Here is a 22644-nt window from a genome sequence, read left to right on the forward strand (position 1 = left end):
AGTTCACTCAAAGTCATGTCATCCAGCCATCTCATTCTCTGTCGTCCCCTTCTCCTCCTGCCCCCAATCCCTCCCTGCATCAGACTCTTTTCCAGTGAGTCAACTTGTCGCATGAGGTGGCCAAAGTATTGGAGCTTCAGCTTTAGCATCAGTCCTTCCAATGAACACCCAGGATTGATCTCTGCACCATGATAAAAGTTTTGGAGTTTTACATGGCTTATTCCTAATATGATGGGGATGGAAGCCAGGCTGTAAAGGCTTACAGAGTCAAGAAGGAAATGAGGGAGCCAGAGAGGGACAAAAAGTTATTTAAGACTTAGCTGGTGGTGAAGAAGAAAAGTTAACAGGGTGAGGGAAACATGAGGGCAGGGAGACATGAAGATGAAGTAGGCTGAAGAGGAAAGAGGAAGATGGAAGGTCAAAGGGAGATGACTGGGGATGTTTTGGATCAATGCCTCCACAGACCACTCTCCAGGGGAATGCTATGACTGAGTGGTGAGAGGTGTGGCGGGGGGATAGGAGGTGGTTCTGGGAGAAGTTATCTCATTTAATCCCCACAGAGGTCCCACTAAAGGCTTGCCATCTCACAGATGTGCAAGCTGAGGCAAGATTGTTGGCACCAGGGCTCACCATTAGTAAATGGATGAGTCAGGACTTGAGCCCAGTCTATTCCAGAGATGGAGAGGGGAGAAAAGTTGATGTGGGGCTAGAACTAGGACAGATGGTTCAGGTCTTCTCCTCAGTAAACAATCAGGCTCCTCTGAATAAAGCGAAGTGCTGGGTTTGGGGAGATGAGAACCCAGGGAAGGTGCTGGGCTTCAGGCAGGTGTAGAGTGAAAGGCAAGCAGCCTGCAGATGCCATGCCTGGGACTATAAGGTGCTCCAGCATGAGGGAGGCATGATCAACTCAGCAGCCTGAAAGGGAGGACGGGAAGTGGAGGAGGAGGGCTGGGGAACAGACGTGGAGGAGGGGCCATAGATTTGGGTTAAGGTGGGCTGCTGTCCACTGGTGAGGAGAGGAAGCCAGCACATGGTCAGCTATCTTGAGGAGAGGTTGCAATGGGAGGCCTGTGGGAGCTTGGCAGGGACCAAGCAGGGAATCTGGCACAAGAAAAACTTGAGGTGTGGTGGGGGATGTTGATGCTGGATCCAGAACACAGTGGGAGACTTAAAGACCTCCTGAAGATAACAAATTCTTCTCTTAACCTACTGCAGGGGAGGCAACAAGGGGAAAAGAGGCCCCAAGAGCAACGGAAATAGAGGAAATCAGGTAAGAGATAAATATCTGCCGAGGGAGGGAAGGGAAGGAGGGAAGTTATGAAATTACAGGAAAGGAAGGTGAGAGAAAGGCACAATGGGAGAGGTTAAGGAGGGGGAAAATGAAGGAGGAACCCCCTTCACCCATCACTGATCCTCTGAGAGTCCAGCTGCAGTGGCGGGTGTTGGGGTAGAATGGGGGCGGAATCTGAGCCAGGCCAGGCCCACTGAACTGTCCTACCTCAACCCAGACCAGGACCAGACTCCAGCCGTTGGTCCTGTGCAGTCGTTTCTTCACCTGTAAACAGGGTTAATGACAGACAACTGATGTCCAAGTATTTGGAAAGCGCAGCAACAAGGGAAGTTGTTACTATAAAGGTCTACGGATTTACATAGGGAGATGTATACCCAGAGCCAGATGAGGAAAGTCCATGTGGCCAGTGTAGTTATGTCCAGGAATGGCCCAGTAGATTCCAAGCTCCTCTACCTGCCCAATTTAGTGAGTTCAGGGGTCAATGTCCGTCCTTGCGGTGAGGTAGGAGGTGGGGGCCTAGACAGGTGAGGTTCTCCACCGGCTAGGGGAACAAAGCCGGGGGCTGAGTTCAACCCTATCCGCCTCCAATCTTCTCGGTCACAGGCCCAAGCACTTAGTCCCTCCCGGCCACATTCAGAGAACAGGCCCGCGTGATGCTTATCCAACTAAACCTGCTTCCCTGCGGGGACCTTGCTCCAGCAAAATCCACGTTGTCTCCTTCCACATAGAACGAAAATCTCGGTTCCATGTCTTCGCCCAGCTTCGCACCCTCACCACCCCAGCGATGTGGTCTGGTTAGGTCCTTATCCCCACTCAGGAGAGCTTCTCCTTATCCAGAACGGAGGATGAGGCAAAGGGAGAGGGGGAAGAAACAGAGGGAAAGTGGTGGGGGGAGAGAGCGGTAAAGAGGCTGGGAAGGGAGAAAGAGCCAGCCTGAGACAGAAACGGAGAGCCCAGCACAGTGAGCCGGAAAGATCTGGAGGGGCCAGCAAAAGAGCCACAAGCCCTCGCCACGAATTCAGGAAACGATTCCTTCCGCAGGTGTTTCTGGGGTGCCTCCGCGGAGCTCCGCCCGGGTCTGCCCTGGACGCGACCGGCTGCAGGGTGCGCAGTCTCGCCCCCACCCCCTCAACGTCTCCTCCCAACCTCGCCCAAGGGGGCCGGAACGGCTTCGGCGAGCGGGGGCTTTTCGGACCAGTCGAGTGGAAAATAGACTTTAACCCGCTTTGTGGCAACAAGGGCGCCCGGAGCGCTCTCCCCGGCCGAGACTCCGGGCGCTCAGGCAGGCCACTCTCAAGACCTGGCCTGGAGTCCTTGCAGAGCCCCGCGGCACGAGGACCTTCTGGCCTCTGGGCGCCGGGACGCACTGCCGCGATCCGCGCACTCGGGCCGCGGCCAGGCCGCTCTGACTAAGCCGGGCAGCAGTGAGGAAGCAGATCGGCTTCTCGCAGTGCACTGGCAGGATGCGGGTCCCAGCCTCCGCATCACCGCCCAGTATCCTCTTAGGCTTGGATGCTGTTTTCCTGCGGCCTGGAAGGCCCTGGTGGAAAAGTTTGCTGAGTACTGGTTCTCCTTCCCAACTGCCCTCTCATCCCCGACGAATTAGTGCACGAAATGGAAACTGGCTGGAGTAGAGTAGTCCGCTGCTCCGCGTTCGCGAGTGGAAGGGGAGGGTCGGAGGATGCCAGGCGGGATGGTCTGTGTGTCTTCTTGGAGGGTCTTAGACGTTGGTTGTGGAGAGTTCGGCCACCTCCAACGTAAGACAGTGTCTTCAAGGACCGCCTGCACCTGAGCTCCGCAATCAGAGAAGACGAGGAAAGCAGATGGCCCTGCGGCCCGGTCGCGATGCCCGTGGCTGGGCCAACGACCTGCTTCCAAGCCCGGAGAACTGCAGCTTGAGACGTCTGGGTGACCACTCCGCCAGCTCCTCCAGCTCTTTCCCTGGCCTGGCCTCTTCTGAAAATAACTGCGCGTTCGCTTTCCGAAGCTGTCCCCCTTACCACCCAGAAAACCCGAAACCTCAGGAATAAGGCCTCGGCTTCAGACTGCGTCCCAGGAGACGGACGATGGGAGATCCCGAGGGTCCTAGCGGCCAGGGGAGCAAGTCCTCTGGAGAATCTATTCGTTGGACCCCAAACACCCACATTGCACTCGAATTCAAGTTATCTGAAAACTGAAACGACATCCCGGGACGAACTGGAGAGGGTTCAGCTGATTTACACACTGGGGAGTGGGGTTGGATATTCTCCCAAGCCCCAGACCCCTCACACACCTCCTTCGGCTCCCGCCTGGGTGGAAACGCTTGCGTCTGCCTCCAGACTCAGCTAAAGGGCAGAGATGCGAGAAGACGCGAGAGCAGGAGGAGGCCTAACTCGCCCCGCACAAGCTCCAGTCCGGTTTTTGCCTCCGACTGCTGGCTCCTTTCCCTTCCCGCGGTCCCTCGCCCCGCCCCGCCCCGCCCCCCACCTTGGGGCAGGTGAGCGGCGGCCAATGGGCGAGCGCGGGGCAGGTGCCCGCTAACTCTCGCCTAGCAGCGCGGTGGCCGAGGCCGGGCAGGACATTGCTGGGAGGACCGGGGGCGGGGGTCGGTCTTGCCCGGACTCGGAAGGGAAGGGGCCGGGCTCAGTCCCCAGGCGGTAGAGGCAGCTCGCAGCCTCGTTCGGAGCCCGCGCCGGTGCCGGCGCCGGGAGCTGCCCGCTTGGCCGCAGAGGCCGGCGCGCCTAGCCTCGCGCGGTGGCCCGACTCCGCGTTCGCTGGCTCGCACGCCCCTCGCCGCTCCGCGCCCGGCTTGTGGGCAGGGGCTGAGCGCGGGCGGGCGGGCGGGGGAGGTGAAGGGTGCTGGTGTGTGTGCATGTGCCTGGCTGGGTGCACACCCCGCACGGCGGCGGCGCCAGGACGCGGAGCGCTCCCCAGAGCCCGGGTGCCTCGCTCGGCTCTGGCGGCCGCGACCATGTTCCAGCCCACAGCCAAGCGCGGCTTTACCATCGAGTCTTTGGTGGCCAAGGACGGCGGCACAGGAGGGGGCACTGGCGGCGGGGGCGCAGGCTCCCATCCCCTGGCGGCGGCCGCCTCGGAGGAACCGCTCCGGCCCACGGCGCTCAATTATCCTCACCCCAGCGCAGCCGAAGCGGCCTTCGTGAGCGGCTTCCCCGCCGCGGCGGGCGCCGGTCGCTCGCTCTACGGCGGTCCCGAGCTCGTATTCCCCGAGGCCATGAACCACCACGCGCTGACCGTGCACCCGGCGCACCAGCTGGGCGCCTCCCCGCTGCAGCCCCCGCACTCCTTCTTCGGCGCCCAGCACCGGGACCCTCTGCACTTCTACCCCTGGGTGCTGCGGAACCGCTTCTTCGGCCACCGCTTTCAGGGTGAGTGCCCACGATGTGCCCGTTGCGGCGGCGCGGGGGAGGCTCGGGGGAGTCCGGGGCCATTCAGAAGTTGTGACAGAAAAGGCTGCGGATCCACAGAGGCCGATTCCTAAGCAGGGAAGAGCCGCGCCAGATCCATTCGCTCTTCTGCCGCATTGGGTTCCCTCCCAGAGAACGGGGTTGGAACCTCCAGGCTTTTCCAGGAATGATGCCGGTCCGGACGCCAAGCCCGGGCGCATCCTTGGAGCCTCTCCTGGTCCTCCCTGCGGCCTGCCTTAATGTCTCCAGGCTGAGCCAGTCCCATCCCAGAGAACTCAGCGTCGGCCGCCCTCCCTCCGACCCAGCTGGACCTGGGACCATACTACGTTCGCACTTCCACAACCAACTCCCAGGGTCCGCCTTCGCTGGCGCAAGGAGACAGGGGAAAGTCCACCTGCTTGTCCCGATTCTGTGGGAAGAAGGGGCGGAGGGGAAGGAAAACTGGAGAGTTAATGTTCAGTGTTGAGTGCTCCCCTGTTTGGGGATGTTTCTCAGCAACCTCGGCCCGACTTCTCCAAGTCACACGTGCCTCTCGGACCCAGGGTGGGAAGGTTTGCCAAAGCAAACCGGCTTCCCGCGGCGCTCGCGGACTCCGGGAACCTACAGGCTGCTAGGGTACTGACTGCAGTCCTCCCAGACAGGGGGCGGGGGCAGAGGGCTTTTAAGGTCGTAGGCAGTCTGAGCCCCTTAGTCTGCACTGGGCAGTGGGATTGGTAAGGAAGATCCCCCACTTTTCTTCCTCTCTCTCTCTCTCACACACACACAGGTTTCAGTGGTCTGACTTTCTCCAAGCAAAGAGTACCATTAGTTGGAGTTCGTTTTCTTTGAATTTATTGGTTTTTTTCTTTTCTTTCTTCTTGCGCCTCCCCTCACTTTTTTTGGAGTGGCCTTAATTTGTGCAGTAATTGGTTTAGTTTTCAGTTTTATTTTGTTAGTGTAGACCAGACCTCAGCCTTAGGTTTCCTGACTCAGCTAGGTAAACTGGCTCTTAGCAAAACAAATGAAAAGGACGTGATTAGAGCTTTGGCTCCTGGAGCTGATCTGGTGGTAAACTGGATCTACACAGTCAAAATAAATTGGGTGTTTAGTACAATTATCTAGATAACAGAAGAAAATGACCTACCTCTTAAAGCTTTGGCTATAGATGCTTAACTGTATCATGGAAAGCCGCTTTCCCCACCCCAGTTTGTCAGACAATTTTCTGAGTCCCATCTGGCTAATAGATTCTGACCCAGCAGATCCCACAAAATAAGGTAATTGTTTGAGCAAGAATTTTTGTGGGAAGTCTTGTCTACTCTGGGGATTTCAAAGATTTGCCCAAATCATCCGGAACAACAACAAAAAATGCCTATGGTGTCAGCCGCTATGGGAAAGAAGCCTGTCAATTAAAATCAATGTTTACTGATAAAATTAAGTATTATTTTAAATTGAGCAAACCACCTCGGTCCCCCATGGGCTGGGTCTCCGGTCTCTAAACTTGGCGACTGCAGGCCAATTTGAAAGTCGCGACTGTTTGTAAACCCTCGGGCTGGGGCGGCGGAGGGACCGGCGGTTAGCAGACCAGAGGAGGGACAGGAGCTCGAAGAAGAGGGCAGAACGGGTCCTGACCCCTGTGGTCTCTGCTCACTCGGAGATGGCCTCCCTGGCGACGCCCTCGGCTTTAGACCGGGCGCCCCATGCCCTCCGTGCCTCCTTTCCCGCCATTGACCTCGCCGGCATCGGCTTTTAGGGTTCGAGGGCCGGGGCACCAAGGGTCGGGAACGCCCTGTAAGAGATCCAGCTCCGGCTCTGAGCATCCCCAGTCAGGCGAGGCTGAATAAATCCTCGGCAAAATCCTCTCGGAAATCGACGCCGCTCCCTGAGCCTTCAGCCCCGGCGGGCACGTTGTCTAGTTGCAAAAACGGTTGCATTTTTCTCGCAAGAACTGTGTCTGGACGCGGAGATGGAGCCAAACGTGGTCTCATTTTTGAACACGAGAATCCGTTGGGCACAGAATGACTTTTTTAATTCTGAGAGGTTTTGGCTTCAGGGCTGGTCAGCGTCGGGGCAGACGCCTTGCGGCCCCGGCGTCCTTGCGTCCTCGGGGGTCCTCGGGTATATGAGCCGAGTCATTTCAGGCCCTCCGGCGCCGCGTTTTCTAGAGAACCGGGTCTCTGCGATGCTCATTTCAGCCCCGTTTTAATGCAAGAAGCGAAACCCTACACGAACGAAAAGGAAAACGTCTGCGTTCTGTGCGCAGCGCTCTCCCAACAGTGCGGTCCGGGCGCGCAGGGTAGCGGCTTCTCCGCTGAGCAAGGCTCTGGGAGAAGAAAAGTCAGCGCGGAATGGTCGGGACCGGGCGGCGGGACCCCGAAGCCGGAGGCGGCTTTCGAGGCCTGAAGAGGAGGGGCTGGAGGAGACAGTGAGTTAGCAGCACTTCGGTGCTATTTCCCTCGGACAGCAGGAACTTTCCAGGCCGGGAATCTGCGTCGGGAGGGGGCCGTGGGAGATTAGGCCCTTGGGACTGGTGGTGGTAATGGGCCAGTGCTTCAAAGGAAGCCTTTGTTACGGCAGCAGGAGGGGGGAATAGGTTATCTCCGTTCACCGGCGGGCTTCTCCTTCTTGTAGCCCCAGGCCCCTCCGCCTCGCCATCCGGCCCAGAGCCCCCAGCTTGCCATAGCATCTCCAGGAGGCACTGCAGCTTGGGCCCCAGGCCTTCGAATCCCTAGTTTCCCAGTTCCTGCCACCTCAGTCCTGGGAACATCGCTTGCTAGTTCCCAGCCATTGCCTTAAAGGAACCTGCAGAGAGAGGCGGAGGGAAACGGGGCAGAGTGGGGTTCAATTACTAGCTACAGGGAAGACTCAGCCAGCCCCTTTCCACTTTCCCACCTGTCCTTACCTGAAACTGACAGCCTACTCTCACAGCCCAGAATTACTGCCTCTAAACAGGCCACACCGCAACCCCAGTTCCAGAGCTTGTTCTGCCCCTGTGGCCCAATTAAAGCAGACTGAAGCCATGGTAGGGACGGTTGAGGTCCCTTCTCCATAGATCAGAGTGAGAATGGCCCAGGCTAATAGGCACCACCTTGGTTCTTATAGAAACATGAAACTATTAATCAATTTCTCAGGATGGTTAATTTTGTACTAAACATACTCTTTCTTACAGGAAAAAGCCCTTGCTTCTTTTGAAATCATATCTTTCATCAGTAATCAGCCTCTTGAGTAGTTTTTCTTGGTCTCTGCTTCTTGGCTGGGTCAGGACTTCTATGTTTCTGCATATGCACACACAGATTACAGGACACATGCTATCTGCCCCTTCGGGGGATTACAATGAACTGCCGGTATTCTCTCCCAGCTGAAGAAGACCCCAAGCAGTCTATCTTTCCCCTAAAATAGCCGGACTTGAGCCAAATGGTCCTAGGTATGTCAGGACAGAGACACCTGTTTCCATCCTCCACTTTGGGTTTATAAAGACAAACACAGAGAACTCTACCGCACAAGTGACCAACACACAGCATGGAATTACAAAACACCCACCAAATCACACACTGAGGCAGGCTGCAGTACTGTTTCCTCAGCCCCACACTACCCTTCATACTTCCACATCCCATTTACTCACAAATCCAGGGTGTCTTCACACTGCCACTTCTTTTCTGACCAGCCTGGGCCCCATCAAGTTGCTGAGGCCAAACCCTGCAATCTCAGGGGTGTGCTAGGCTTTCTCTCCCTCTCCAGCTCATTTGTCCAGAGACAACCACTGTTGGTATTTGACTTGAGCTCAGAATGCTGTTGTTTTTTGAAGCAATTTATTTTAACATCAACAAGGAGTGTTTGCTTCCCACCCACCTCTCCCACCTTTCTCTGGCCTCATCACACTGGCTCCCACTTGAGGCTGTAATCCTTTTCCCCACCTGGATCCTTCTCCTCCTTTCTCTCCTTCCTACCCCTCTCTGCCAGACCACCTCCCCTAATCATCTGTCCCCTCCATCACTACAAGCTAAACTTTTCCTTCTGTCAGGCCTGAGGCTCTGCCCCCACCTTGAAGGACCCAGTGGGCAGGGTGTCCCCCGTCCATCTTCCTGTGATGTGATCCCACTCACTTTTGTAGCAGCACAGGTCCAGTCACTTGGAATGGATAAGGAGACTGGAAGTTAGTAGCTTCTCCCTCTCAGGGGACTCTGTCTCCCCCCCAGGCACTGGCCACTCATTCAGGCAACGCTGTTCCCCAGAAAACCCCAGCAATCAAGTTTTCCTATGTAGATGTCCAAAGCCTACAGACTTGGAGAAAATCAGGTCAGGCAGTTTCCACCAGCAGAGGGACATGAACAGTTACCTGGAGAGTTGTAGCAACAGCATCTCAATTATGTGTCCTTGCCTCACTTACAGAGATATTTCCAGCGATGGGAGAGCTCAACTGAATTATCCAAACAATTGTCTTAAGAACAATACAACAAATCAAATTGAGTCAAACCAGTGGCCATTTCTGAAGAAATTAATTGGATCAGTCAATCTCAACCGCTGACTGTCAAAACATTTCGTGTAGTGCTCTGCATTCCTGGTGGGTTGGGGTACAGTATGTGCCACTGCCTGGGAATCCATGGATGGTGTCAGGGCCTCTTTCCAGTCTTGTTAGCGTGCACAACCAAGCCAGAGGTTGTGTGAGGGCCTAGGGGGGGATTCCTTGAGACTGGGGCTGTGGATGGAAGCTTGTTCCAGCTTTTGCAGTTCCTGACCCTACTGCTGCTGCTGCTAAGTCGCTTCAGTCGTGTCCGACTCTGTGCGACCCCATAGACGGCAGCCCACCAGGCTCTGCCATCCCTGGGATTCTCCACGCAAGAACACTGGAGTGGGTTGTCATTTCCTTCTCCAATCCTGGGATTTTCTAGGCAAGAGTACTGGAGTGGCTTGCCATTGCCTTCTCCGCCTGACCCTACTACCTCAGCCCTATTCAGCCCAATGTCAGCCCCTCCTCCTGCATGTAGCAGCTGAGTCCCCATGATGGCCAACATTTGCCAAGGGACTGTTACACTCTGAAAATCCTGTATGGTAGGTAGGAGAAAAAGACAGTAGGGAGGCTGGAGCATATATATTACATACGCCCATGCAGAAACCAATATATCTATATCTATTAGGGAGAAAGATGACATCTAGTTATTTATACACATGTCTCTTCAGCGCGAGATTATTCAGGGATGAAGCAAGGTCTTTTTCCACCAGAGAGCAGTAAGTCTGCAGGAAGAGGATTTTATCTGAAGACCTTGGGGGAGAGAGGTGGGATATTGGGAAGAAGTAACCTAACTGGAGACCTCCAGATGCTGTCTAGATTTTGACCTGGCCCCTGGCCTATTTTTACCACTTGCAAGGCAGAGCCTCCGCTTGTTGGCAGGAATTTTCTATGGGCTAGTAGCCTGAGCATTTAGTTGCAAGGCTGGTTTAAGCAGGTGTGAAGTATGGGGACGCCTGACAGCCAGGTTGTGCCCCTTGCCACTTTCCTGACACCCAGCCCCGTCTCTACCCCTGGTCCACTTTGAGGGAGACACGACGGGGCATACGAGACAAAGAGAGCTTCCCTTGGCCTCTTAGGTTGCTCAGGCACTGTGGACTCTCTCCAGGCCCCGGCCCGCCTCTTGGTCCAACAGTGATCCGCAGCGCTGAGATTCCGGGCGTCCCCTGACCCGATAGCTCTCAGCCAGGAGGAGGTATCAGGGAGAGGAGTGGACTTAAAGAAGGGGCGGCAAAAGCGAAAGCGGAGACGTGGGAGTGCGTGTGTCAAGGGCTGGAGAGTGCAGCGGAGCGCTCCGGGGCGTGTGCGAGCGAGGCGCGAGGGCCGAGCGTGGCCGGCTTCGCGGGCTGCCGGGCCGCCGCTCACGGTGCCCTTCTCTCTCTGTATCTGCCGTCGGCGACGCGGCCACAGCGAGCGACGTGCCCCAGGACGGGCTGCTTCTGCACGGCCCCTTCGCGCGCAAGCCCAAGCGGATCCGCACGGCCTTCTCGCCCTCGCAGCTGCTGCGACTGGAGCGTGCCTTCGAGAAGAACCACTACGTGGTGGGTGCCGAGCGGAAGCAGCTGGCCGGCAGCCTCAGCCTCTCCGAGACGCAGGTAATGAACGGTCCGCGCTGCGCCCGCGGGCCAGGTGGAGGTGGGCCGGGCGGGTGCCGGAGAGGCCGGCCTCGCCCCGCAGCCTGCCCCGCTCCTCCCGCCACCCCTGCGGCGCCCCCGCCATGACTGTCTTCCCTCCGACTGCGTACAGCCTCGAAGGGGCCACAGGACTTTTATTAAGTACTAAGGACCTTCCTACCCCGAGGCTGGGATCAAACCTCATTCCACCCCGGCTCGCACAGCCCACGGGAGGTGCCAGCTGTCGGGAGGCGGCGGGCGCCCTGGGGAGCCGGCCGAGCGCGGAACACCCACGCCGCGGTCGCTCGGCGCCCGCCCGGGCCCTCTGGTGTCGTCTCAGCCCTGCGGTGACTGCAGCCCTTCTCCCGCCACAGTTCCGGGGGCGCTCGGAGGTGTATGAGGTGCCCAGGCCTGTCTCGTACTGGCTCCGCCGCCGTGCAGGGGCGACGGGGGCGAAGGCCTCGCGGTGGGGAGAAAGATGACGAGTCCCCAGGCTCTAAAGAGCAGAAGGTTAGCCGGGAGCGCGCGCCCTTGCCCGGGGTCCTGGGCCGGCCCTGGTCTCTGCGCAGGCGGGCTGGCACCGCGCTGAAACGGCGGTGTGTGTGTGCGGGCGTCGGCGGGACCTGGAAACGGTGGGAAAGTCGACTCTGGTGTTCAGGGCCTGTTTGCATCACTTGAAGGGCTGTTGAATTGGGGAGGGAATAAACTCCGATGGCATTGAAGGGATTTGAACTGGATGAAATTGCAATCACCACGCAGTGTTTTTCTAATTGATTTTTTAAAAATTAAAGAACTAGAAGGAAACTATGGGGAGGCAGATTTGGCCTTATTGTAAGTAAAGACTTTGCCATAAATAAGTGTTGTCTGGAAGCACCGCTAAGCTCTCGGTCCGCCCCGAGTCCAGCGCGCTGGGGTGGCTGGTTGCTGCCCTGGAGGCGGATTTCTGTAACTAGGTAGGCTTTGGGAGACCTTAACCCCTCGCGTCCCCGACAGCTTCCAGATTCGCAAAGAGAGGTCGGCTGGCGACCCAGCCGCTCTTGCCCGCCGCCGGCATTTCATCTTCCGCTCCCTTTTCTGCTCGCCTCTCACACCACCACCATCCTCCACCCGAGTCCCGACAGAGAGATGGTGCCGGGCTGGAGGCGGGGGTGGGGTGTGTATGCAGCCTGGGGTCTCCTGGGTAGCCGTGAGGCTAGATAGAAGGCTTCATGTGGGAGTCCAAACCCAACTCCTTCCCCAGCCCCGACCTTTCCTGCTCACTACGCATGTTGCTATCTACGTCCTATCTGATGCCCTAATGCATTGCTCCCGTCTCTGCTGCATGACCCGGGCTGCTAGCCGGTCTGTTCTAACTTAAGAGATCAAGCTCACAAAAAAAAGGACTTAAATTTTTAAAACGTTTTTTTAAAAAAGATATTTTTAAAAAACAAGTTAATAAAATAACACCCACTTTTCCCTCTTCGCAAACGTTTTAAATTTTTTGTTTAAAACAAGGTGTCATTTCAGAATGGTATTTATAGTTACCTTTATTTAAAAAGTATTAGTTATTAAATTTAATTGCAGAAGTGTAAGAAAACAAAACCATTTATGTCCACCACCCACAGATTAACACTTGTTGAAATAATGTCATTGTTTTTAAACTTCCATTTTTTTAGTTCAGTGAGAGCATTTTTAATTGACCTTCTTTCAACTGAATTTATCTGCCTGTCAATATTTGGGCCTAACAATGCCAGTTAGTAAACCTAATGATTGTTTCCTCTTATTTTTATTAGAAGGTGCTTAAACATATATTTAAAAGAAAACCAGATAGAAAATAAAATGGATCCAGCTTTGTTAACCATCAAAACTCATGGCTAATCTTGTTGCATCTATAAATGAGCTGGTTTAAGCGTATGAAACAAACAAAATAATAGAACTGCGGGATATTTGAGCCTGAGAAACCTCCTTGTAGAATCCTATCTTTCCAGGTGAGGCCTTTAAGATGGAGAAATGAGCTAGGCAGAACTCCCCAAGCAGGCAAATGGGATTTCAGTGTTTGCCTCCCTGCTAACTGCGTGACCTTGGGCCAGTTACTCAGCTTCTCTGAGTTCTGGTTTCATCATCCAGAAAATAGGTTTAAGGATCAAAGATACCTAACTTGAACTCAAATAATATTAATTATCACCCCCAGTATTTCTCTTCCCTTTGTTGAAAGTAATATGTCAAGTTATTGTTATAATAAGGTCTACACCTGGAATTACTGATTCTTAGTTCAGTCTTTTTTATCAGCAGAGCTGCTTTCTGTCCCTTTTGTAACTATCATTTGGACCTAGGCTATATAATTAACTAATTATCCATCTTGCTGTATTTGCCAGGCAAGCTTACCTGTCAAATCTAGCTATCAGCTATTTGTCAAGCTTCAGTCATTCCCATCAGCCCCCTGCCATCTATTTCTACTGTCAATATCTATATTGTCTCTCAGAGCTCTCTATTCTGTCCCTCACAGATAGCTATTTTATATCTAGCCATGTACTTCTGTCTGCTCTCATTAAATTACCTCCACAAAGCTGGTTAATTTATATTTCTTATTTATTATTAATTCTATCTTTTCTCTGAACAATAATTCCTATTTACCCAACTGTTGATTGTCTCTTTATCATCTACTCTGTTTTGCCTTCTATGTATCTACCATCCATGTCAAACTTCCATCTCTATAGATCTCTAGCAGCTGACAGTATATGCATATGTCTGTAATGGTTATCATCTCTTGCTTTGTCTTTTTTTCTGGGCCTCAGTTCCTGATCTGTAAGGTTGAATAAAATGAACTCCAGGGTTCTTTCCTGCCCTGAGCATCTGGCTTATCTATATTCTATTTCTCTGTATTCCTATATAATCCCTCCTCCAGGTTCTCAGAACTCACAGCATATCTCCTGCATATCATGATATATGTGGGATATTTTGCTATTGTTTAATAACCTGCCATGCCAAATGTCAGACTATACACGGGTTGCATCCGTCTCTCAAAGAAATCTTAAAATACGGATTCCTAGAGCCTGCTCAGGAGGTTCTCTTAGGGGTTCCAGGGTGAGACCCAGGAAAGTTTATAAAGTAGCTCTGGGTGATCCTAATGAACAATAGGCCTAAGCACCTCAGCTCTGCGAGACTGAGGGCAAGCCTTCCTTCTTCTTGCTGTGACCCAGGGCCCAGTTCAGTGACCAGGGAGGAGTAGATGCTCCATAAACATGGACTGAATGAGTGGGCAGTTTTCTCCTGACCATATACTTATCCATATGCTAATTTTATCAGTCATTCCCCTCACTCTCTGCCATCACTGCTCCCTTTCTGTCCCTCTGCTTCTATGATTCCCTTCTACTTTCATAGCTGACTGTTGACCAGTCATAGGTGATGGAGTTTTATTTACCAATTCATGGATAAAACTTCAGGGAAGGTTAAGCAGATCGGTGTGTGGGTCTTAGTTCAGAGTTCAGGGGTGTCTGTATGGCCAAAGCTCTAGCATGGAATGCTGTAGGTAGGCAACCCAAGCTTTTTAGTTGGGATGTGTGTGTGAGTGTGTGAAGTTGCTCAGTCGTGTCCGACTCTTTGAGACCCCGTGGACTGTAGGCCACCAGGCTCCTCCATCCACGGGACTCTCCAGGCAAGAATACTGGAGTGGGTTGCCATTTCCTTCTCCAGGGGATCTTCCCGACCCAGGGATCAAACCCAGGTCTTCCGCATTGCAGGCAGACGCTTTACCCTCTGAGCCACCAGGGAAGCCCCTTAGTTGGGACAGGGCTTTAAATTGGCTGGGAGTGGAGTTGATGGCGTGGGTTAATCCCAGGAGGAGGAGGGAGGGGCCCTGGACAAGGGCTAGTTCTTCCTTCCGGCCCTTTGCTCCTCTCTGCTGTGGTGCAGCCCGGCAGCCTGACCAGGGTGAGGCCCACCTGAGATTCAATCCTGGTGGCCGGTGGGGCAGACTCGGGCCTGGGTTAGCTCAGACCCTCGAATTTGAGTCAGCTTGTGTGTGTGTGTGTGTGTGTGTAATGAGCATATGTAACATATGTGTGAGGCTTCTCTGGTGGCTCAGCAGTAAAGACTCCACCTTCAATGCAGGAAACACGGGTTTGATCCCTGAGTCAGGAAGATGCCCTGGAGGAGGGCATGGCAAAAAGTCACTGGCCCAAGGTCACACAGTCAGTTAGCAGGGAGTCAAATACTGAAATCCCATTTGCCTGCTTGGGGAGCTCTGCCTAGTTCATATCTCCACTCCCATATTCTTGCCTAGAGATTTCCATGGACAGAGGAGCCTGGATCACTACAGTCCATAGGGTTGCAAAGAGTTGGACACGACTGAAGCAACTTAGCACACATGCACAAACATATGTGTGCCTATAATGTGGAGGACATGTGGGCTTAGTGCGATCGGTGCCCAGAGGTCAGGTGCTATCATATGTACACATGGCATGGAGCGCCTCTGTGAGCTTCTGTGCATGTGGGGGAGGGGCACATTAGTCTTAGAGGGAGGGAGAGAAAGCATTTGGTTCCCCCAGCTGATGGATTGGTCAGTATTTCTAGCTGTTCCTCCAACTCCAGACAGTTCAGGAGGTGTTTCCTGACCTACCCTTGCTGAGTTTAGCTGAATTGTGAGGGAAAGGGATGCAGAAATGAGGTCTCTTGGCCTTGGAGATTCCTCAGACAGTGGTGGGGCATGCAAGGGGTGAGTGACTGGAGTCCCACTGAAGCCACAGCTGTGGACTGAGGAGGTCAGGGGAGAGTTACATGGGCGGAAGGCTCCTGGAAGACCACAGCCATGGTCACAAGGAGGGATGTCTAGACTGGTGGGAAGAAAGGAGGAGGGTTTAGGATTAAGATGGTGCGGGACCTATCGAGTGTGGCTACCTTCTTAGGGCCCAAGAGCATGGGTGGGGGTGATCTTAGGAGGCAGAAGTGTGTGGTCACCTGCCTATGAGTTTTCCCTGGAGGGGCATGGTAAGAAGACTTCCCGCCTGGAATATCTCCCTTTGGGGGATGGATAAAAGGGAGATATCCAAGGAACTTGAATTTCTGGGAAAGGTTACTGGCTCACTGTGTGTTCTGAGGTGGATTCCCTTCCCTAAGTCTTGGGTCTTCTCCAAGAACTTTTGCACCTCTGAAGGTCCAGGAGTCCAGCGGGAGGCAGGAGAGGACAGGAGAGACAAGGGAGACTGGAGTGGTTCTCTGAGGCTGTGGTCCTGAGAAGATAGGTGAATCTTGCAATGTCTCCCCGAGAGTGAGGGCATCCAGGGTGGACTGAGAGAGGAGGAAACCAGAAAGCTTAGGAAGAGTTAGGACTCTGGTTGATGAGGAGCCAGAGGCAACTTCAGTTTGGGGGAGTGAGGGGTGAGCTTAGCATGGCGTTGGGCTTGACCTTGAGAGTGGGAGCAGTTCACATGGTCAAATGTTACTGGATCCCCAGAGGAGAGGGCAGGGAGGCGAGCTGAGGAGTGGCTTGATTAATGTCTCCAAGCGTCTGTCTAGTCTGAGGATGACTGACTAGAAAGAGTGGTGTGTCTCTGTGTCTGAGGGTGACGGAATAGAAGGACACAGGCTTAAATTAAAACAGAAGAGATAATAGTAGGCCATAAGGAGAGACTTCCTGTATCAGAGTTACAAGACTCAAATGCCCTTGATAGAGGTTTTTGAACTCTTTGAGGATAGGACAAGTATTCACCTGAAAGTGTGCAGGGGCCCAGATAGGATGGGCTAAGACTGGGCAGTGGTGGAAAAGAAGGGGTCCAGACCTGGTTCATTCAAAGGTCGTCTGAAACGTTGGCTGGCGCTGCCGTTTGCTTGTTTGTAAGTTCATCTGTCCGTTCACTCACGCACGTCTTCCTTCAGTGGATACAGTGGTCAGTCTACTGGTGCTCTGGTACCTCCATTCATTCACTTATTCAGTCATCCATACCAGTTTCACCTGGATCCATCAGCCAGCCTAATTCAAGCTGACCCTTGTCCCCTCAACAATGGATCTTCCCCTCCACCTTCCCCCAGAAGTGGTTAATCCTGTCCACAGCTGAAAGAATTAAGAATTGACCCTCTTATAGAAGTGGCCACTGAAGTAAGCCAAGAAAGGATCCCATCTCTCTATCAGTCAGCAATTTCCAACTCCCTTTTCCAGTTAAGAGTCCAATCCCTCTACCATTGATTTTCTCCTGTTTTCCAGGTTGGTACAAGTGCCTCTTTCCTAGAACATAGGGCTTAGTCACTTCACCTCTGCCCTGCTAGCTGAACATACCTGGAACATGCCCACTGGGCCTCCAAAGCCAGCTAACTCACCACTTTTGTTCTCCAGGTTCCCATACTGTCTGATGAGGAGACAGAGTTTTGAGCGAATAAATTAACACGCTGCTGGAGTCCCTGTCACTGAGACAGAGGAAAGCCCTGAGGAAGTACAGACAGGCCATGGGCCACATCCAGGGACAGGGAACAGTTCCCGGTGTTGGAACTTGGACAGAAGTGGAGACTCTTGGAAGGATCTTGCTTATCAGAAAAACTGAGGGACGTTGAGTGTGGTAGGGACTTAGAAGGCCACAAGGAACCTCTCTCCAAACCCAGAGGGTTCAGAGGTGTGTGAGGGCTTCCTTGGTCAGAAAGCCAAGTGTGCCTTGGGCTTAAAGAAAGGTGAGTAGCATGCCAGTGTTGGGGGGAGGCAGTGCAGAATAAGTACAGCCTCCTAGGGCCTCTCCCACTGAGCTGGTAGCCACGTTATGTGACTTGGCTCCTTCCTAGGTTTTTTGTCCTCTAGGGAAGGAGTTCTGGGATGACCCCAGATTTGCCTGGCTGGACTGGAAAGTTCATGGGGTGTCATTCTTAACTCTTACAAAAAATCACTATTAATTGTTATAAGTAAGCATTAAAGAAAAGTCGGAAAAGTGGAAAGAAGACAAGTCACCCATACTTTGGGTACATTTCCTTCTAGTCTTTTTTTCCCCATGCATAGGCTTTGTTTTTCCATGGTTGTGATCACACTGTGCCCAAACTGTACATCCTGCCGTTTTCACTGATATTACTAAGTCATGAGCATCCCCTTGTTATTACAGTCTTTGTAAACAGCATCTGGACACTCAGCCCAAGGCTGTTCTCCGGAAGATAGCCAGGCTGCCTGGGAAGAGAGTTTTCGTCCCTATTTCTAGAGAGCTGCCTCCTTGACCCTGGTAGTTTTCATGGAGAAAATATTCAGAATTGCTTTTCATTTGGGTTGGCCAGGAAGCTGTCACTGGTGTGAAAACATACTCTGTGCCCCAATTCCACCACTGAAGCTTTCACTCTTTGGGCCAGTGATGCTGGGCAAGGGTAGCAGGCTAGGCCCATCCCACTAGAGATGAGTCTCTTTTCTGGAAGGAGACTTGGGAATGCATGGGGGAGGGAGAAGGTGCAGAAAGGGGCTCTGTGCCCCTGGTGCTGCCCCAGATTGTGCATCACCACGCTGGCCATGCTTAGCCCTCAGTCAGCCCCTGGGGCTCTCAGGAATACCGCCCCAGCCCTGCATCCAGGCCTGAGTCACACACATGCCTTGCACAGGAGGCTGGGCGAGCTCACCCGCCTACGGGCTGGCACAGTCACAGTGGGCTCCAGGGTTGGGGGCAGGGGCCAGGCTGGCTGCCAAATGGTTGTGCTGAGAACCACCCAGGGCCTAGCCAGCCCTGTGCCTGAGGAAAGGTGGGCATGGAATCCAGAAGCCCTGCCCCTGGAGCATCTGTCATCTTCTCTATCCATCTGAGCTGGAACATGCAGGCAATGGGTTTGAATCCAGCCCTGGAATTGAAGGAAGAAGGCCTCCCCTCACTCCATCCACCAAGGCCAGTCATCTCTTCCTGTCCGTGTGGCTGTTCTGTGTAGCACTGAGCACTGGTTGCCCTCACACCTACCCTCATGCTCAGAAACCAACAGGCAGGACCAATGGTGCCATGGAAACCCTGGGAGGGGTGGGCTGTTGGGGAAGCCCGGGTTGGGTTGGGCTCCACGGAGGAGACAGAAGGGAATGCCTGCCAAATGGGAAGGCGGGTCATCCTGAGCATGAAACTGCTCCCTGGGCCTGCGTACCAGTCCAGCTTTGTCTGCCACTCCCTGGCTTTATGGCTAAGGCCTGTGCTTTTCACCCATTCTCAGGGAGCAGGGACAGACCTGTGTGGTGTTTCTGAGGATTGCCTTTAGCTGCCTCCCCCAGGATTCAAGGCCCTCCCCTTAGTAGTCACTGCTGTTGCCACAGCAAGGAGCTCACCTTTATTCCACACACACCACCTGTGTGGGCACCACGGGTCCCTCCAACTGCAGTTGTCTACATCTGTGCTTAGTTGCTTCAGTTGTGTCCAACTCTGTGTGACCCCATGAACTGTAGTGCTCCAGGCTCCTCTGTCCATGGGATTCTCCCGGAAAGAATACTGGAGTGGGTTGCCATGCCCTTCTCCAGGGGACTTTCCCAACCCAGGGATCGAACCCGCATCTCTTATGTCTCCTGCGTTGGCAGGCATATTCCTTACCATGCACCACCTAGGAAGCCCTTCTACTTGCTTTTTAAATGTGCTATCATTTCAGGAAACCCTCCATGCCTCATAACCCTGCCCCCTTGGCACCACCTTCCCCAGGTATCCTGTGGAACAAAAGCCCAGAAGGTGCCCTAAAGCTGTAAAGGGCCCAGAAAGCATCTCTCTTATGCATGTGGGACTTAAGTCCAGAGAGGGGAGGTAACCTAGCAGGTGATCAGCACTCCGCCCCTCCCGCCAGTTCTGAGGGTGATCTGGCCCAGCCTGATGCTGCAAGGCCAAGAAAAGGGCTGCGCAGTCAGGAGGAGCTGACACAGTGGGTTTCTCCACAGTCCTCAAGAACTAAAACTGTAAAACTAGGTAAGGACCAGGACAGTCCTCCCAGGCCACGCAGGAGAGGACGTTAAGGGCGTATGTGTGCTGGGCGCCGAGCAAATGCTGGAGGAGGAGGGAGACGGGATGGACGATGAGAGAGGGGACTGAGTCTGGGGGGGCTTCCTAGAGACCATCGGCCCGCCCTGCCTCCCCATCACACAGGGGAGCTGTTGGCCTCTGACCCTCCCCTTGTCAGGGCTCTCACTGCCTGACACGAGCTGGGGGCGCTCTGTGTTTAAGGAGGAGCTCAATTCTGTCCCTTGCTGTTTCTCCCAGCTATTCCTTGTGTCACCTGCTCCCACATCTGGATGGGCTGCAAGGACTGGTGATGGGGGCAGCAAGTCCAGAGCACTGGGTGGGGATGCAGGCACCCCGATGTGTAAGGAGGATGAGGCCTCCATCGGTGGATTCCAGACTACCCTGAGGAGCTGGCACCCAAGGATCCAGGACTCCCCACCCATCCAGCTCCACCTCTGAGGCGGGACGGAGGATTCTACCTGAGGTTACTAAGACAGGCTCCTCTTGTGAGACAGACTGACCTGGACGGTATGAGATGTTGGCTCCTCGAGCAGTGGGGTCTGTGGGTCTCAGAGTGTTCCGGCTGTCCTGGACACTGCCCTTGGCAGGGATAGCGCCTTTGGGTTAAGTAGCTGTGTCCGCTCTGCCTCTTTGTGCTGCTCTGAGCACAGGGTTGCCCTGGGGGTGGGTCTCACCCCAGCCATCCAGACCCATGCGATGGCTGCAAGAACCAGGATGCGTGGCAGCTCCATGACCCCCTCCCTCCCCGCTGCTGTGCTGCTGCTGCTAAGTCACTTCAGTCGTGTCCAACTCTGTGCAAACCCCATAGACGGCAGCCCACCAGGCTCCACCGTCCCTGGGATTCTCCAGGCAAGAACACTGGAGTGGGTTGCCATTTCCTGCTCCAGTGCATGAAAGTGAAAAGTGAAAGTGAAGTCGCTCAGTCGTGTCCGACTCTTCTTGACCCCATGGACTGCAGCCCACCAGGCTCCTCCGTCCATGGGAGTACTGGAGTGGGGTGCCATTGCCATTGCCTTCTCCACCCCTTTGTTGAGGGGACAGCAAAACGGCCCCTGTCAGGCCCACTGTGCCCTGGCCCCCTTATTTGCATCTGGAAGGGAAGACTTCCAGACCCATCCGGTGGCACCGGCCAGAGGAGACCACCCTGGTCTCGGTTTCCCCATCCGGCTCCCAGCCCAGCCTGAAGGCTGAGTGGCTGCTGGGGACTTCCTGGGTGTTTCTCACCTCTGCCCTCCCTCCCCGGCCCAGGTGAAGGTGTGGTTCCAGAACCGGAGGACAAAGTACAAGCGGCAGAAGCTGGAGGAGGAAGGGCCCGAGTCAGAGCAGAAGAAGAAGGGCTCCCACCACATCAACCGGTGGCGCATTGCCACGAAGCAGGCCAACGGGGAGGACATCGACGTCACCTCCAATGACTAGGGTGGACAGCCGCAAGCCCACCAGGGCAGAGTGCCATGCGCTGCTGGCCAGGCCCCCCCACCGGTGGGCCCAGCAGGACTCTGGCCACTCCTCGGCCGGGCTGCGTGGAGGCCTCAGGTCACGGCCCCGGAGGGCTCGGAGCCTGGGGCCACCACCGACAGAGGGACAAGACACGGGCTGGCTGAGGCCCGGGACTGCTCGACCTTCCCCTTGGAGAGCCTGCCCACCTGGGCAGTGCAGCCTCCCAGCCACTCTCCGTTTCTCTTATCTCCTTTTTGTTTTGATGCATTTCTGTTTTAATTTATTTTGCAGGCACCCGCTGTAGTTCTTAGTGATCCCCTTGTGTCTCCCTTCCCTATGGGAACAATAAAAGTCTCTCTCTTAATGACACGGGCATCCAGCTCCAACCCCAGAGCCTGTGAGCCTGGGGTGGTGGGTTCTGGCTCTGAGAGTCACAGGAGGAACCGGCTGAGCAAGCTTGTTCAGGGCCTGGGACTCCAGATGGGGCCTTGGAGACTCAATCCACTGATTCTTCTCTTTTGATGGTGCTTGACCCTGGTCTCTAGCTCCAACTCCACAGCAAGAGAAACTGAGGCTAGACGTAGGGAAGGACCACCCTGTATTCTGAGGGAGGCTGTGCTCAAGTCTTCCCAAACTTAATGACTGGTGGGAGTCAGGCCCGGGTGGGTCATGGAGGAGAGAGCATCCTTGCTTCTCCACGCATGGAGCTCTGGCGACTTCTCCAGTCGAGGGAAAACGGGGCTGGGTAGAGGGGCACCCTTCCCAGAGGCTGACCACCTCCTCCCCAAGTCCTGCCCCAGCAGGATGCTCTCCTATCCCGGCAGAGCCCCCCTGGGTGGATAAAAGCTTCAGAGACAGGGCTTCAGGCTGAGCTTGCAACTGGTTCCTGGGGCCTTAGGGCCTTCCAGCCTGGGAAAGAGCTCGAGGCAGGGCCCACCGATCTCTAGTTCATCTGCCTCCAATTTGTTCACTGGTCTTTCCTGCTTGTCACACAGCAAGGTTTCCTTTGTCCTAAGAAAACCTCTATTCATAACCTGTATCCAACACCTCTGGCCTTTACTGTGGCCAGACCTGCCTTTACCTCTCCATCTCCCACATGCGCCGCACCCCCTGCCCCCCACCTCTGCCTCACCACTGGGCGGATCCTGGAGACTGTCACCAACCATGGTTACTGCCACCCCCTTGTGGCCAAACTCAACGCCTCCCATCTGGCTTCACTGCTCTCCATCTTATGGCCATTCCCTCCTAGGCTCCCCCGCCACTCCCTGCCTTCATTCCAGGACCTCTGATGCCTCTTCTTGCCTTTCTGAGGCCTCCCCACTCTTATCCCTGTCCTGGCACCTCTGTCTACCCCAGGGTCAGCCCGTGCCCCACCTGCCTCCCTCACTGTGCCCTCTGCCCGGGCCTTCGCACCCACCTCCAGGACTTCTCTTTGGTTCCTGGTCAATGCCACCAGCTGACCTCTGCTGAGCTGCAGACCCACAAGCAGGCTGCCTGCGGCACC

At 54.6% G+C, this 22644-nt stretch overlaps 1 protein-coding gene across 2 annotated transcripts; it reads left to right on the top strand.

Annotated features, from left to right (window-relative positions):
* The first annotated feature begins 4142 nt into the window (after positions 1–4142).
* Positions 4143–21291, top strand: EMX1 (empty spiracles homeobox 1). 2 transcript variants are annotated; one of them, XM_055400799.2, is made up of 3 exons: positions 4143–4656; positions 10589–10773; positions 20952–21291. In XM_055400799.2, exons 1-3 carry the CDS (start codon positions 4143–4145, stop codon positions 21117–21119), a joined length of 867 nt encoding a protein of 288 aa, XP_055256774.1. In that variant the 3' UTR covers positions 21120–21291. The 2 variants fall into 2 exon arrangements, with proteins under 2 accessions (XP_055256774.1, XP_088697884.1); XM_088841758.1 differs by having other exon boundaries at positions 4242–4660; positions 10593–10773.
* The last annotated feature ends 1353 nt before the right edge of the window (positions 21292–22644 follow it).

The sequence above is a fragment of the Moschus berezovskii genome, chromosome 11, assembly GCF_049115385.1.
Source record: "Moschus berezovskii isolate FMDL1 chromosome 11, NW_MosBer_1.0, whole genome shotgun sequence".
Classification (NCBI taxonomy): domain Eukaryota; kingdom Metazoa; phylum Chordata; class Mammalia; order Artiodactyla; family Moschidae; genus Moschus; species Moschus berezovskii.